Source organism: Bufo gargarizans, chromosome 3, assembly GCF_014858855.1.
Source record: "Bufo gargarizans isolate SCDJY-AF-19 chromosome 3, ASM1485885v1, whole genome shotgun sequence".
Classification (NCBI taxonomy): Eukaryota; Metazoa; Chordata; class Amphibia; order Anura; family Bufonidae; genus Bufo; species Bufo gargarizans.
In genome coordinates, this window is record NC_058082.1 from 532564092 (window position 1) to 532580892 (window position 16801).

The window sequence follows — 16801 nt, forward strand, 5'->3', positions numbered from 1 at the left end:
CGCCCTTGGTGCACTTAAGCCTTAATTTGCTAATTTACTGATGTCTTCTGAAAGCAGGAGCAGATCAGAGGGAAAAGGGCAGGTTTTTACTTAGCATGGTCATCTCTACCAGGCATTATAGTTAGTTTAATGGTGTTGATCCTGCTGACAGATGCCTTTAAATCCACAGTATGTCAGTTTATACTGCACAATTCCACCACAGATTTCCCCCTGTGTAATGCATAGGGTGAAATCTGCAGCAATTTATGTCCGTGTTGATGTCCCCTCAAAGGTGTGTTTCCGGGATGATCATAGTAAAGGAACCTCAGCATGGTCAACCCTATAAAATGAGGCATATTGCCTGGTAGGATTAATCATGCTGCCATTATAAATCATTATTTTAACAGTGTAATTCTAATCAACGCGCTACACGGGTCACACGACACCTGTCGCGGCCAGGATCGCTGAGTAGCAGTGATCCCATAGAAATGCATGAGATCGCTGTGGCAGTGGCATGAAATCCAACACGGCTGGATTTCTTGTGACCGCCGCACAATCCCATTCATTTCTATGGGATCACCGCTACTCAGCGATCCTGGCCGCGACAGGTGTTGCGTGACCAGTGTCGCTGTGTAGCCCTTGCCTAATAGTCTATTAGAGAACTAATCTGATGACTTCTTGTCATAGTTCCCTATGGAAACTATTAAAAAATGTAAAAAAAAAAAGGTTTAAATAAAAATGTAAAAAAATAAAATAAATTTAAATACATAAATTATTTTAACAATTAACATTGGCATCACCGCATGCGAAAACGCCCATACTAGCAATATACAAATATTTAACCCATGCGCAAAATGAAAAAATTGAAAAAAAAAAAAAGTCTAAATGGCCAATTTGCCTTTTTTTTGGTCATTTCAACTCCCAAAAAATATTGAATAAAAAGTGACCAAAAAGTCATACACACTGCAGAATGGTATCAATGAAAAAATGAGCACTCAGTACACCTAAAAATAGATTAGAATATGGCAATGAGAAAGAAACATTTTTTTTTTCCCAAAGTCTATAATTTTTTTTTTCAGTATTGAAACACAATAAAAACTATGTGGAATATCGTTGTAATCGTAATGACTCTGAGAATAAAAAGTAACAGTTTTATCATATAGTAAACTATGTAAAAAAAATATAAAACATAAAACTGGCGGAACAGCATTTTTTTATTTTTTTTATTCCACCCCATTTGGAATTTGTTTCTAGTTTTCCACCTCATTGTATGCAATTAGAAAGTACATCTTGTCTCACAAACAAGCCCTCAGACGGCTTTGTGAATCAAAAAAAAAATATATTATGGCTTTAAGGGCTGGGGGTAAAAAAATAAATAAAAATGTTGTGAAAAAAACTGAAAACCACCTGGTCTTAAAAGGGTTAAAGGACGTTGATGCAAACTGAAAACGCCCCTTTAAAGTAGACTAGTCATGAAGAGATGTGCCACAACTGTAATAGCCACGAAGAAGGCTATGCTGGGCTCGTGACTACAATGGAAAATGACAGAATTGTCGAGAAACGCAAATGGATATTTTTATGAAAAGGATAAGGCTGCATAAGTATAAACCCCTTTCCGGAGAAGCAGATGCCAGAAAACCCCCCAAAACCAGACATGAGAAATCTTTACTTACAGTCTGACTAAAAATGGATGGTTCACTTCCTTCAAGACAGACTTCTCATTGTGCACATGCTGCTCTTGTTTTAGGCGAATCACATCGGGAATGCTCATGACTTTTAGTGCAAAATAGTGCTTTGCCGTTTTCTCTTTCACTAAATGGACCCTCCCAAACGTTCCAGTTCCTGAAAAATACAAGCACAAAGGATGTAAGGTCACAAACAGTACAGCACAGGCAGTCTAGTGGTGTTACTAATACGGTATATTGTGATTGTCCACATTGCCCGATTCATTTTACACAGTGCTCTTATCCAGGGTTTACGACCACCCCTGTAATCCAGCAGCGGTGGCCGTGCTCATACACTAGAAGACAAAAGCACTGGCCTCTCTGGTTGGGACCGGGACCGGGACCGTGCAAGCACACACAGGTAAAGGTGCAGTTAGACACACCAATAATCGCCGTCCAAAGGTGCCATCGATCACCCCATGAATGAGAGAAACGCTCTTTCATCGGTTGATCCTGCCGCTCATGTAGGCACCACTAATCATGGCTTCTGGGCACCAGATCGTGTGGTCTAAACAGCGATATGCTGCTCAGGAGGCCATGATTCTGTACGAGGATGAGGGATTGCTATAGCGATCTCTCGTCCTCCTACTGTGAAGGAGATCGCTGCATGTAAATGTGTGGTCTCCTTCACTGAGCGAGCAGCTGACTGTCAGGAAGGAACACTTCCTTCCCGACAATCAGCCCGTCTATATACACCTTAAACATGCGCAGCAGATCCCGTCCACCTTGTATCTGTGCTGCAGCGGTGGTCGCTACCCCTGGTTACGAGCAGTGTACAATTTGATGGAAAAATGAATCCAGCCAGCAAAGGAGGCAATATGGACAATCACAATCCATTAGTAAGTGCCTTGTATTAACTTTCTCTACATGATAAATGCCATTTGTTGAAGTGAGACAGCCCCTAAGTGATGGCCTATCCTCAGAATAGACCATCACTAGATGATTGGCGGGGGTCCGACACCCCACACCCCTCCGATCAGTTGTTCAGGTGTAGCTCCAAAACAATATAACACCATCAACTGTGCAGTGGAGAGAGCTTGATACTACAGGGCTTCTCCCATTGAAGTCAATGGGGGCAGGCAAGAGCTCTGTCCACTACACAGCTGATGGAGCTGTGTGGTTCCAGCACCAGAGCTAGACCTGAACAGCTGATCTGGGGTGCAGGCTGTCAGACCTCCTGAGGATAGGCCATCACGTAGTAAAAGCTGGACAACCCCTTTAATTAATTAATTAATTAGCAATATGGTTGCCATTCCAGCTCCCACAGTGCCTCTCACACATCTACATGGCAATTCTGACTAGTTATGTGGTGTTCCATTATTTGCTCTTATACTGCCAGTAGACTTGCTGACCACACATGTGAGCTGCCATATTGGCTGCCACCCACCTTTCCCAGACATGAATATAACCAAGAAACAACAGAGATTGTTAAACTTTTTTTTACTCAGCCTGATCAAACAGGTGTAAAGTAGAACTGGCTTCGTTTTCAAAAGGAGCTGTCCAAAATGAAAGGTGGAATCTCATTGGTTGCTATGGGCAACTAAGCCAGTTCTCCTTTACACCAGTTTGCTAAATGACCCCCAAGGAGTCTTATAGATCCCGTATCAGGAACCTCCTGAGCGCCATAGGATAGCCCTGAATAGGGGATGTAGCTACCAGTTAATATATGCTGACCAAAAGACACAGTCACTACAATGATGAGTAGCACACTATAGTATCAAAAAAGAAAACAAAAACATACACAAAAAAATATATAATTAAATAGATAGGAATCCAGGTTTGTATATCACTCCTGTAAACCGATCCGGATTACAGATAAATCGAAAATTGATATTATAGCATCCGGATCGGCTTAACGGAGTGATATACAAACCTGGATTCCTATCAATTAAATTATTATTTTTTGTGTAGGTTTTGTTTTTTGATACTATAGTGTGCTACTCATCATTGTAGTGACGGTGTCTTTTGGTCAGCATATATTAACTAGTAGCTACATCCCCTATTCAGGGCCATCCTACGGCGCTCAGGAGGTTCCTGATACGGGATCGCCCCTATCGGGGCGGCTATTCCGTTTATAGGCAGGGTATGATAGGTACAGTGCCAGCTTTTGGGTCAGAGCCCATAGTAAAGTATATTTGGTCTATACCTGCCTACCCGTGTCCCGAAGTGCTGAGTATTGACTCATTTATATTTATAATATTTTTCGATATATATCACTATTTGGGTTTTTCATGGTATACAATAAAGGCTATGTTTTATGGGTGGTAGTCTGTGACTTCTGGATTAACACAGTAGATTGATCTGTGTCTTTTTGACCTCATCACCAAAGTAACTATGTGCAGCACATGTTTTAATTCTATTCATAGAAAATACAATTTTTTCAAACCTGCTTTAAATTGTTGACACGTTTGACTTTCTGAAAAAATAAACTATGCAAACTCAAAACCAATGTCAGCTCTGTTATATAAACCACCTTTCAACATCATTTGACTTCACTGAAACGGTATTTGCATTCTGATCACTCCTAAATCCTTAAAACAAAAAAGAAATCTCAAGCCAACTGCAATTCACTCGCTTGTTGTGAAGGATAAATATAGCTCCATAGCCCCGTCCAAGCTCTCAACACCCTTTTCTGCACTGACTAACGAAACAGCTTCAAGGAACTTACTGAGAAAATGCAAGACTCGGACTTGGGAAGCATCTTCAATGTCAAGAGTCACCTCAAAGATCACATAAAAACAAGCCTCATCTGACAGGTACAGCAAGAACAGGTTCTGCTGAGCTTTTCAGGAACGTATAGTCATGTTTTCCAAGACTACAGTATGGTAGGGATGAGCTAGTATCTTAGTTCTGTCAGGATCCACCCTTTGACTGTCAAAACAGAAATGCACAACTGGATTTGTAGGCAGGTTTGACCAGTACATGCAGGTTCCCTACATGTTATTCTGGTGCTTTGACCAAGGCTAACAGCCAATTTTGTAGAAGCAAAAAAAAACAAAAAAAAAAAAAACACTGTGACAAATCAACAATGGGTGAGAATACCCCAGCTGGACCATAAATACTTGACTGGTGATAAATGTGGTGACCAAGGAGGTCAAGGAAATGTTCCAATCTGGCGGGGACATAACTGAGAAACCCTTGCAAGAGTCTGGGTGAGCATTATCCTGCTAAAAAAAATGCCAGTTGGAAAGCCCTGCCATGAGAGGCAACACATGTGGCCACAGGATGTCCTACACATCACAGAGACGTGTGTGTCCCTCATATCACTATCAGGGGTGACTGACCAGAAGTTGGGGCAGTGTATCGCCCCATAGCAGAGCCAGGATTCAAGCTCTCACCACGAGGCCTCTACTCGAACATCGTTGAATCAAATAGACCCTGGAATCGGCACTAAAGACATACATTTCCAGTCCGTGGCAGTCCATGTTTCTTGTTCACGACACCATAATGGGTGCAGTGATACCAAATTGCCTTCTGCTAAGCGACTGGAAATGGCACAGGCAGAGACAGGGGTGTGTAATGAAGGTGCCACCTATGTCTAGATGGTGGACAATGAAACTGTGGGAAGTGGCTGTGCTTATTGATGGATCGTCGATACTTTCTACTGGTGTTCTATCTGGGCCATCCGGAACCTGTTTGCCGTGTGTGCGTACCCTCAAGTAACCACTCAGTGGGGGAAATTTGTCAAAACTGGTTTAAAGGAAAACTTGCTTAGTTACCCAGAGCAACCAATCAGATTCCACCTTTCATTTTCCAAACGAGCTCTGACCAATAAAAGGCAGAATCTGATTGGTTGCTCTAACAGTGGGGCCAAGTGCAGACTGCAGTGCAGAATTCAGTGGGTGCTGTAAACATTATAATTAATTTCCTTCTTTTTTTTACAAATAATAGGGCAAAATCAAAAAGCTATGGCCTGAACACCCCATTTCACCAGTAATATATGGTGATATTTAGGGAAGGCAACATAGGCCCATTTGGTGCTCCTGTAAATGCGAAGGATGACACTATATTAGGTGTGTATCTGCCTAGAAGTAAGGTTTCTGAAAGGGCATCTGTCAGCAGATCTGTACCTATGAAACTGGCTGACGTGTTGCAATTGCACTTGGCAGCTGAAGGCATCCGTGTTGGTCCCATGTTCATATGTGCCTACATTGAAGTTTTAATATATGCAAATGAGCCTCTAGGAGCAAAGGGGGAAACTGCCATTACACCTAGAGGTTCTGCTCTCTCTGCAACTGCTGGGCCCCCTACACTTTGATTGGCGCTCTTCGTATGTGCCAGAGTGTAGGGGGAACAGCAGTTGAGGAGAGAGCGGAGCTTCACATATGAACATGGGACCAACACAGATGCCTTCAGCTGCCAAGCACACATGTAACAGGTCAGCTAGTAGAGATGAGCGAATTTCATATTTTGAAATTCGTTCACGCTTCGTTTGGTGGTAAAAGCAGAATTGCGTTATGGATTCCGTTATCACGGACCATAACGCAATTCTATAACGGAATGCCTTCAGAGGCATTCCGTTATGCATTCCGTCATAGAATTGCGTCCGTGATAACATGAAATTCGCTTATCCCCATCAGCCAGTACATAGGTACAAACCTGCTGACAGATGCCCTTTAAATGGGTCCAAAATTCTGTGTGGATTTATTTCATACTATATTTTTTATAGGAGTCAGAGCTTGTTTTTTTGTCACAGAACTTCTAATACACTGCTTCTCTTCACATACCCATGTAGTTAAAGGGGTTGTCCGGGTTTAGAGCTCAATCCGGACAAACCTCTTTCACCCAGGCAAACCCCTGACTTGAGCATTGGAGCAGTTCATGCTCCGATGCTCTCATTTGGGCTGTGCTAAATCGCGCAACCCAAAGGCCCTTTTGTTTACAGTGACACACTGCCGGGAGAGGGCTTCCTGCCCGGCAGTGTGTTTGGTGATGTCACCTGCTCTGATGGGCGGCCTTTAGCGCTGCCCTAGCAGTTTTACTGGCTAGAGCAGCGCTACAGCCCGCCCATCAGTGCCGGTGACGTCACCGGGCTACCTGAGCAGCCAGAAGAGGCTTCAGCGCTCCTGCAAGGGACCCGGTACGTCACAGAGTCTAAGAAAACAACACTTCCAGTGAAGAATTTCCTATAAGAAAACGGGGCTTCAGAAACATGTGGAAAAGGTAGGACACAAATGTATGTTATATGTATGTCTGTCTTGTACTAATGGAACACAAAGGCCTCAATCCCGGACAACCCCATTTAATGACAAAACACAACTAACACAGGTAAGACATAGGGGGAGATTTATCTTCCCCATAAGCCAGTTTTCGGTTGTAAAAAAAAAAAAAAAAAAAAAAAAAAAAAAAAAAAAAAGGAGGGTCGCAATTGTCGTTTTTTAAATATAGCCATAACTGTTCTTTTTACACCATCACCACTTTCCATTTATTATCATTTACACCAGTTTTCTGGCCTAAGTGATGCTGAAAACGACACCTGCTCAGAGCTGGTGCATGGACGGCTGGAGGACGCATTTAATTTATGTTGATCCAGGGAGTTATTCGGATTGCCTGATTGGAGTCGGGAAGGAAATTTTTTTCCCCTAAAGTGGGGAAAATTGGCTCCTACGTCACAGGGGTTATTTTGCCTTCCTCGGGATCAACTTGCAGGATAACAGAACTGGATGGACAGATGTCTTTTTTGGGCCTTATAAACTATGTTACTCTGAGGCCCACACCTTACAATAAATAAAATGTATCCTCCGTTGGCGCAGTAAATATCAAGATCGGTCTTGATAAATCTCAATTCTGTTTTTATTGAAGTAAGGGAATAGCAAAACATATGGAGACAAAAAGACTGTGCGATTATGGGTCCCACAGAGGCAGGATAGGCGGAGATGCATCTTCTCGGAAGCTAGGAATATTGCATATGAACAGCAGACAGGAATGTACAAAACTAGGGGACGTTCCAAGTGAAAATAAACTGGAACAAACTAGAAGTCCAGTGCACTAACAATGCCACACAAAAGGTAATCATAAAGCTGTCAAAACAATCAGTAAAGAGTACAACACTCCCAAAAACCAGGGGTCATAGAAACAGAAGATCAAGCATCATAAGTGGAAAGTAATTGCTGAGGAATTTGAGTACAAAACACAGAGTAAGGGCTCGTTCACACGCAAATTGCGGTCCGCAATGCAAGGGCATCGTCTGTGGGGCAGGTGCATTGGGATCGCAGGCCCATTCACTTGAATGGGTCCGCGATGCTTCCGTTCCACAAAAAGATAGAGCAAGTTCTATATTTCTGCGGTGCAGAAGCACGGAACGGAACCCCAGAAAGCACTCCGTAGTGCTTCCGTAGTGTTCCGTTCCGCATCTCCGGACCCGTTGAAATGAATAGGTCCGCATCCGTGATGCAGAATGGCCACAAAACGGTGCCCGTGTATTGCGGATCTGCAAACGGCAACGGGCATCACACGTTCATGTGAACGAGCCCCAAGGGTTCATTGACAAGTTGGGTCCAGATCCATTCCGCATAATTGGGTGCGGACCCATTCATTTTCAGTGGGGACTGAAAAGATGCAGATCCTCGCGGCTGCTGCACGGATGGAGCCCGTGCATTCGAGACCGCAAATTGCCATGTGCACAAGGCCTAATTTCCGTTTTTTTTTGTGGACCCATTGAAAAGAATGGTTCCGCATATGGTCCGGAAAAAAACAAAAACGTAACGGACAAGGAAAGAAAATACATTTGTGCGCATGAGCCCTAAAACAAAGTCAAGCCAAGGTTGCTCTATCCAAAGAAAAAGGTCTCTAATTTTGTTTTCTCAACCTGCCAATCCCTCCAGTCTGCACCGTTGTTGCACCCTCTCTCTACGCCAGAAGTAGTTGAGGTTTTTTCACTCCATTTCAAATAAAAGTATTCTATTATTATTTAGCAGTGGAAATTAGAAAAGTGGCAAGGTTATTTTTTGAGGGTACTAATTTATGTGAATAAGTTAAGATGTAAGAAATTTCCCTTTTAAACTCAGGAAACTGAGTTTAAAAGGGAGTTTAGGGTCTGCAGGAAATGTGATACCCAGGTATCTGGCCATTTGAAAGGGTAGGTGGCTTTGACAGGGCCAAGCCGTCAGTGAAATTGAGTGCCTTGAGTTTGTAATTGATCTTGAAGTTAGACTTTACACCAAAATCTTAAAAAATCTGAAGAATGGATGGGAAGCTTCAGGAGGCTGGTACTAAGCAATAACAAATTATCTGCAAACACCACAGTTTTATGAAAGAAGCACCGTATTTTTTATTTCTTTATCTCAGCGGACTGGCAAATTTTTTATAATATAATTTCCATGAAAAGGAAAAAAGAGAGATGGAGTCAGGGGGCATCCTTGCCTCACGCAATTTGCTAAACAGAGCAGACTGGTTCCTGTTCACTTCAATCTTTGTAGTCTGAGAGGAATAGAAGGAAAAAACTGCCTTTATAAATTGTGAAGGGAAATTAAACTTTTTTTTTAAAGGTTTCATCCATGAATTCCAAGTTGACCCTATAAAAGGCCTTCTCGGCATCTGTGCTGTGAAGGACTAATGAGATATTCCTTTGTGTGGCGTAATAGAGAGTGTGCAAAACTGTACTTCTGTTAAGTTTCCCTTCCTTCCCCGATGGTCAAAGTATATCCTTAGCTCAGAGTTATAATGTCAGGGTTAAGAAATGATTAGCATTGGAGTCTAAAGGGAGCTCAGAAGCCCATATCATCTGTAAGGTGTCTTCTCAACTTGGGTGATTTGGAATTGATGGCCGCTTTCTATGGAGACACTTTTTGAAGGCTTGGTAGATTCATGATTGAAGGAATACAAAGCCAAGAAGGTATATCCAAGGGGGATTCCAGGAGTTGTAGAGATTGTCCAGAGCGTGATTCACAATATATTGGCCATCTTTCAATGTTGCTAGGCCGAAAGGATATAGCCAACAGATTAGCAGCCGCTGTAGCCAAAGGGCCTCAGTCAGTGGTTTCAAGATACAGCGTTTCACCAGCGTGCTAGCGTCATGGTCTTAGAACACAAGAATTTTGGAGCCTTCATAGAGAATATCCATTGCCTCTCTCGCTGCACTTAAGATGACAGATGTATAAAGACAAATAAGGACATGATTTATTTTGCGAGGTCCCTCAGCCTGTCGTTTTTCTATCTGCTTCTGTGGGTTTCATGTGAAAGAACCAGTTTTGCAAGTCCTCACTATGCTGTGTAAGCCCCATGTGGCAGTCTTCTAAAGCGGCTACTTTGTGACCTAGATGTTTCATGTCTGACTTTATGTCACCAGATTGTGTCAGTGAAAACGGATCCGTCCCCATTGACTTACAGTGTAAGTCAAGGACGGATCCGTTTGGCTCAGTTTTGTCAGACGGACATCAAAACGCTGCAAGCGGCGTTTTGGTGTCCACCTCCAGAGCGGAATGGAGACTGATCGGAGGCAAACTGATGCATTCTGAACAGATCCTTATCCATTCAGAATGCATTGGGGCTAAACTGATCCGTTTTGGGCCACTTGTGAGAGCCCTGAAACGGATCTCACAAGCGGACCAAGAAACGCAAGTGTGAAAGAAGCCAGAATACAGAAAACTTACACCTGTTCATAGAGATACATTTTTGGCATATTGACAGCAAAATATGTGGTAAATGTATAAAGTGTTAGTGCAGTGTACTTTGGTTTAAGACTGGTGTGTGAAAAGCCAGTCTACGTAAATCTCCCCCATAATTTCGGGTTGTACTATAATACACAACAGTAGCTTATTAGTAATAATTGCCATTCTTTCTTCTGTAATGATAGATACGCTTAGATTAAGCCTATATATATATATATGTGAACCCATTCTAAAGCTAATTGTAGGGAGAAAAAAAACAAAAAAAAACACATATATATAGTAGTACCAATTGTCTATATAAAGGGCTTCTAAATAGGATGTTTAAAGGTCACCTGAGACTATAATACTTGGAGTATACAGTTCAAGAAACCTAATCTGGTTCCCTTAAGATCATGAAGAGTATTATACTTCTCCAATCACCAGGGGCACATGTGAAGCGTAAAGATATAGTCAGTCATTCTAGACATTCAGTTAATGAAGACTATTTAAACACTTGTCCTCTAAGAATATAGCACTGGTAAGAGGACGACTCCAAGAAAGCAACTTATGTTACCAGGAAGAACCGGTTTTATACGTATTTGTCAAAATGTAGAATATCTGCTTAAAGGGGATGACCAATCTGGTTTATTCATGTCATATCGCAACGATATGCCATGAATAGGTATGGGTCCTGAAAAAAAAAAAAAATGTACCGTACGCAAATTAGCTCATGTCAGCCAAAGCAGAGACTCCTCCAAAAGAAAAAGCAACCCACCCGTTTTAGGTTTCTTGCTCGACACCAGTATGGGGCAAGGTACTAGTTGGCAGAATAAAATACTGGGTCTTTCCAGTATAAAGCAGTACTCCTCCACCTCATGATGTCCATCTAAGGTAAGTCATCCAGCAAACCAGTACCCTGATCTGCACTGAGGAGGGGCAAGAAACCCAAGACAGCTGTCTACAGATGGATGGATCTTCTTTAGGGCTCATTCAGACCGTATATTTGTGTCTGCAATGGGTTCCGGAATTTTGCAGAACGGGGGAGGACTCATTTATTTTAATGGGGCCACAAAAGACAGTACACCAGGCGGACCGCAAAACAGATACGGTCGTCTAGGAGGACTCTGATTTGGCTGACCTGAACTCACTTTTATTGTTTTCTTTTTCCCCATGGAGCATTGCGTGAAAATAATTCTCCACACATTTGCTCGATCTCTTCAATGAGAACCAGTACCTCCTTCTTTAGTTGCATCTAAGACAGGCATGCTCAACCTGCGGCCCTCCAGCTATTGCAAAACTACAATTCCCAGCATTCTCGGACAGCCTACAGCTATCAACCTACAGCAGGGCATTGTGGGAGTTATAGTTTAGCAACAGCTGGAGGGCCGCGGGTTTAGCATCCCTGATCTAAGAGGTACTCTGTCTTTTCGAGGAGTCTTCAGCCAGCTGCATCTCAATATAGACATGTGAGGGAGGGAATAAAGTAAATATTCATTTAAAAAAAAAATATATATTAATACATGCCTGAAAGATATTAATAATTACAAACTTCTAACAGAGGTCAAAAGAGAAAAGCTCTAAACTGGCAGTGACAGATGTCATAATAACATGATTCAGTCCACTGACCTCTGTCTGTCATTTGTTACCAGAGAAACCTAATGCCTCCTGTGACTTCTTGCCTCTCCTGCGAATAGTCTTCAGATAGTGGAACTATGGGTATTTCCATGCACAGAATGCCCTTACTTTATCTGTATCTACATAAATCCTAGAATGGAATTATAATGATATGGGCAACGCAGGCTACGATGTATTGTAGAGTCTTCCATACATTGCTAACCACTCACAAAATACACAATGGCCTACACATACTAGTGTAAGGGCGCCTAGACAATGTCGTAAATTGGGTCAAAAACTGGAGCAGGGTGTTGTATCTCTGGCACATCCGGTTTTAGAAAAATACATTGCGCCTAGACTGCCAAGAGGGGTGTGACTTAAAGGGAAAGAGGTATGGCTTAGCGGTAAAGGGGTATGACCTGAGATATGACTATTTACTCCAAAATTCTGCCTCAAAGCTGCCAAAAAAATTCTGTCTCAACCTAAGCCAACCTATAGTTATACCAAATTTATCATCCAGCCTGAGCCACTGTGAGAGATCTCCAACATGCCTAGATAGGTTACGCCAGAATATTATGCTCAACGTGCCGTTCCGTTAGGACAGGAGAACAGATCTCCCGTTACCTGATTCTTGCTGGGCTCCACGTACTCAGACCTCCACCAATCAGCTACTTATCCCCCTGAAGCATAATTTTTTTGTTTTATAGGGCCACAGGATTTTTTTCATTTTTGTGTTGTCGTTTTCAGACAGCTGTAGCTTTTGTATTAATCCACTGACATAGGTGTATGAGGACTTGGCAGAAGAGTTGTGATTTTTAATGGCACCATTTTGAGGTACATAAATCTTATTGGTTAACTTTTATTAATTCTTCCGGGGAAGGGGGGGGGGGGGGGGAGAGAGAAGCACGGCTTTTTTTTCTCTTGGCCTTCCAGGAGCAATAAACTTTAACATTTTTTGTTAATGTAGATGTATGAGAGCTTGTTTTTGTGTGGAATAAATCATATTTTTAGTGACCTTTTTTGGGGGGGAGGGGGGTAGATGAAACATAGTAACTGGCTTTTATTAACTTTTTGGCATGGTAATTGAAGAAAAGGAAATTCATAGGAGCTGTATGCAAAACAGACGGGTTATTCGTAATCAAAGTTGACTTACTTTTTATTAAAGGGTTTGCCAAGATCTTTTAACGGATGACCTACCTCAGGATAGGTCATCAGTATCTGATCAGTGGGGGTCTGACACCCAGGACCCCCACTATCAGCGGTTTGAAAAGACATATGCTGCAAAACCAAGCACAGCGGCTATACTATGTACGGTGAGCTGAGAGAAGGCCGGAGCGCTACTGCGAGCGCCAACAGCAGGTCCCCCACCGATCAGATCCATAGTCTTGCAAAACCCCTTTAAGATGCATTGCAGGAATACAAAATGATTGTTACCTCCCATAATCCTATTTGGTACTACTGATACCAGACTAAAATAACTTCACAGTATATACAGTATTTATTAAACTGTATAGTCATGAATATTACTTCCTACCATTCAACTTTCAGCAATTTTCTCAGAAAAAGTAAAATAAAACAACATAAAAATGGCTGCCTCGACTGTGTAACATAGGAGGCCTCGTTCATGTTTCTAAGGCTACTTTCACACTTGCGTTTGGAGCGGATCCGCCTGGTATCTGCACAGACGGATCCGCACCTATAATGCAAACGCTTAGATCCGTTCAGAACGGATCCGTTTGCATTACCATGAAGAAAAAAAAAACAAAAAAAAACTTTTTTTTTTTCTTCATGGTAATGCAAACGGATCCGTTTTGACTTTACATTGAAAGTCAATGGGGGACGGATCCGTTTGAAAATTGAGCCATATAGTGTCAAATTCAAACGGATCCGTCCCCATTGACTTCCATTGTAAGTCTGGACGGATCCGTTTGCCTCCGCACAGTCAGGCGGACACCCGAACGCTGCAAGCAGCGTTCAGGTGTCCGCCTGCTGAGCGGAGCGGAGGACAGATGGAGCCAGACTGATGCATTCTGAGCGGATCTGCATCCACTCAGAATGCATTAGGGCTGGACGGATCCGTTCGGGGCCACTTGTGAGAGCCTTCAAACGGAACTCACAAGCGGAGCCCCGAACGCTAGTGTGAAAGTAGCCTAACTGTAACCACAATGCATTAAGTTGCTTGTAAGTGAGACTTTTAATGAAAGCAGACCGTAAACTTTATGATATGCAGTAAGTCTTTCCCCCAGGGAAAGATAATACACAGAGAATGACAGGAAGCTCACAGCTACTTCTACCAACGGTCCTGCTGGGATCATTGTGTGCAAGTCATTTACCCAAGAGATTAGGCAAGTGTCCAGCCGGGGGGTCATAGCAGCAGCACAAAGAAGCAAAAATACAGCACCTAAGAAGATAAAGCCGAGCGATTAGCAAATACTAATCTATGGAATTGGCATCTAGTACTGCCAACGGGAACCCTAATAGACAAGGTAAGGCTATTAATTAATCATAGGTGCCACCCTGGTCAACCTAAAGTTATACATAAGTTAATTGCATTTACAATGAAATTCTTTTTTTTTTTTTTTTTGTAAGGGAACCTGTCAAAATGAATATGCAGTATAAATCGGCCAGCAGCATGTTATAGAGAAAGAGGAGCCGAGCAGGGAAACTATTCCGTAAAACTTGTAAGGCTACTTTCACACTCGCGTTTGGTGCGGATCCGTCATGGATCTGCACAGACGGATCCATTCAGATAATCCGACCGTCTGCATCCGCTCAGAACGGATCCGTTTGTATTATCTTTAACATAGCCATGACGGATCCGTCTTGAACACCACTGAATGTCAATGGGGGACGGATCCGTTTTCTATTGGGTCAGATTATGTCATAGAAAACGGATCCGTCCCCATTGACTTACATTGTGTGCCAGGACGGATCCATTTGGCTCAGTTTCGTCAGACGGACACCAAAACGCTGCAAGCAGAGTTTTGGTGTCCACCTCCAGAGCGGAACGGAGACAACCTGATGCATTCCAAGCGGATCCTTATCCGTTCAGAAGCCATTAGGGCAAAACTGATCCGCTTTGAACTTCTTCTGAGAGCCCTGAACAGATCTCACAAAAAGGATAACCAAAACGCCAGTGTGAAAGTAGCCTAATTTATACATTTAAATTCCTGCTCATTCTGGGCCTTGAAGTCAAGGAGGAGGTCCTATCTGTGACTGACCGCTATCTCTGTATACACAGTCCGTGGACCCACTGAAGTCAGTGGGTCCACACTGCGATGTGTTTTGCAGATCTGCAATTTGCGGACCGAAAAATACTTCTGGTTGCGTGAATGCCACCTTATCTATTTTTTTCCTAAGACCTGAGATTCTTTCAATACTAGCAGCACTGTCGTTACTACACAAAGCTGTGCAATACCAGTGCCAGGGACTACTGAAAAACAGCTGATCGACGGGAGAGCCGTAAATCGGACCTAGCCAATCAGATAATGATGAGCCTAGAGCATATATAACAGTCCGTATTTTTGGTCCGTGTCCAATCCACCTTTTTTTGCAGATCGCACACGTACCTATTCATTCCTACGGGTCTGCAGAAAAATGGACAGCACATGGGTGTTATCCTATTCTTGTCTGTTTTGCGGAAAAGAATAGGCTTTTTTACAGTGGGTCCCGCGAAAATGGTAGGATACACGTGGACCACATCTGTATGCCAAGCAGATATGGTCTTGTGCAGAAGGTCTAAGGCAGTGATGGCAAACCTTTTAGAGACTGAGTGCCCAAACTGCAACCCAAAACCCACTTATCGCAAAGTGCCAACACGGCAATTGAACCTGAATCCTGCAGTCCGATATAGTGTATCCTCCATGTACTTTATCATTTAGCTATAATAGCCTGCCTACCTTCAATGCCCGAGCTGTTCATAGTGCGCCCTGCGCTCATGAATGGCAGGAAGAGTCCAAGGCATATTGGTTCACCATTGACTTTTTCCAGGGTGTCAGAGCCCACAGAGAGGGCTCCGAGTGCCACCTCTGGCACCCGTGTCATAGGTTCGCCACCACTGGCCTAAGGCCTACAAATTCCAAAACGTGGTTTTTAGGTGTGAGAAAGAGGGAGAGAGCGTAAAAGAGAATGCAGACAGAAAACAAGGGTCAGGCAGCTGAAAGATACCACTTTCCACTAATATACTAGAATATAATAAAATATACTAGTAAGGGTGTTCTCCAAAATAAAATAGGACATTAAAATGTTAAATTCTTCAGCCTCACAGCTTTCCTGAATGTGTTATCACAGTGTAGATATTCCTCTATAACAGCAGCAGATCTCTAGATGTCTCATACCACTGGCATTCGGCCTAACCGGGATTACTAACATTATGTTTATTCAAATAGAGACCTGCCGGCCAGATTCCCACCATTGCTGGCACCTTTGTAGACTCTACTGTACAACGTGATCTTATTATAGCATCTTGCCTGCGAGCACATGTTCATACGTACACAGTATGCAGACCTCAGTATGACCTACTTTAGTTTTGCTTAAAGGAGGAAACCTCATGGACATCTGTGATCTTAACGTTACTCACAGAAATCGGCACTCTGTACAAGGCAACATGTTTTTGTGGAGCAGAACTGTCTTGCAGAAGACAGAGGACCTTCTGAAACAAATTCCAAAAAATGTCAGCCCAAAATCTGCCACTAGGAATCTCCAATGGTATGAAATTCTGCAAAATATCAGTTTTGTGAAAAGGGGCAGATTATCAGACTTTCTGGAATATCAGATGTAGGAATAAATACATCTGACTTTAGATCTTTCAGGAGATTCTCAGATCTGGAGTTATTTGAGAAATGTTAGTCACCATGGGGCGGACGTTTTTCAGGACATCTTGTTACTGCTCCCGTT

At 42.8% G+C, this 16801-nt stretch overlaps 1 protein-coding gene across 1 annotated transcript in view; it reads right to left on the bottom strand.

The window, feature by feature from the left end:
- Positions 1-16801, bottom strand: part of PRKX (protein kinase X-linked) — a 125966-nt gene that overhangs the window by 56682 nt on the left and 52483 nt on the right. Inside the window, exon 2 of the mRNA XM_044284049.1 lies at positions 1653-1821. Coding sequence (XP_044139984.1) covers positions 1653-1821 — 169 coding nt within the window. The remainder of the gene's footprint in view (positions 1-1652; positions 1822-16801) is intronic.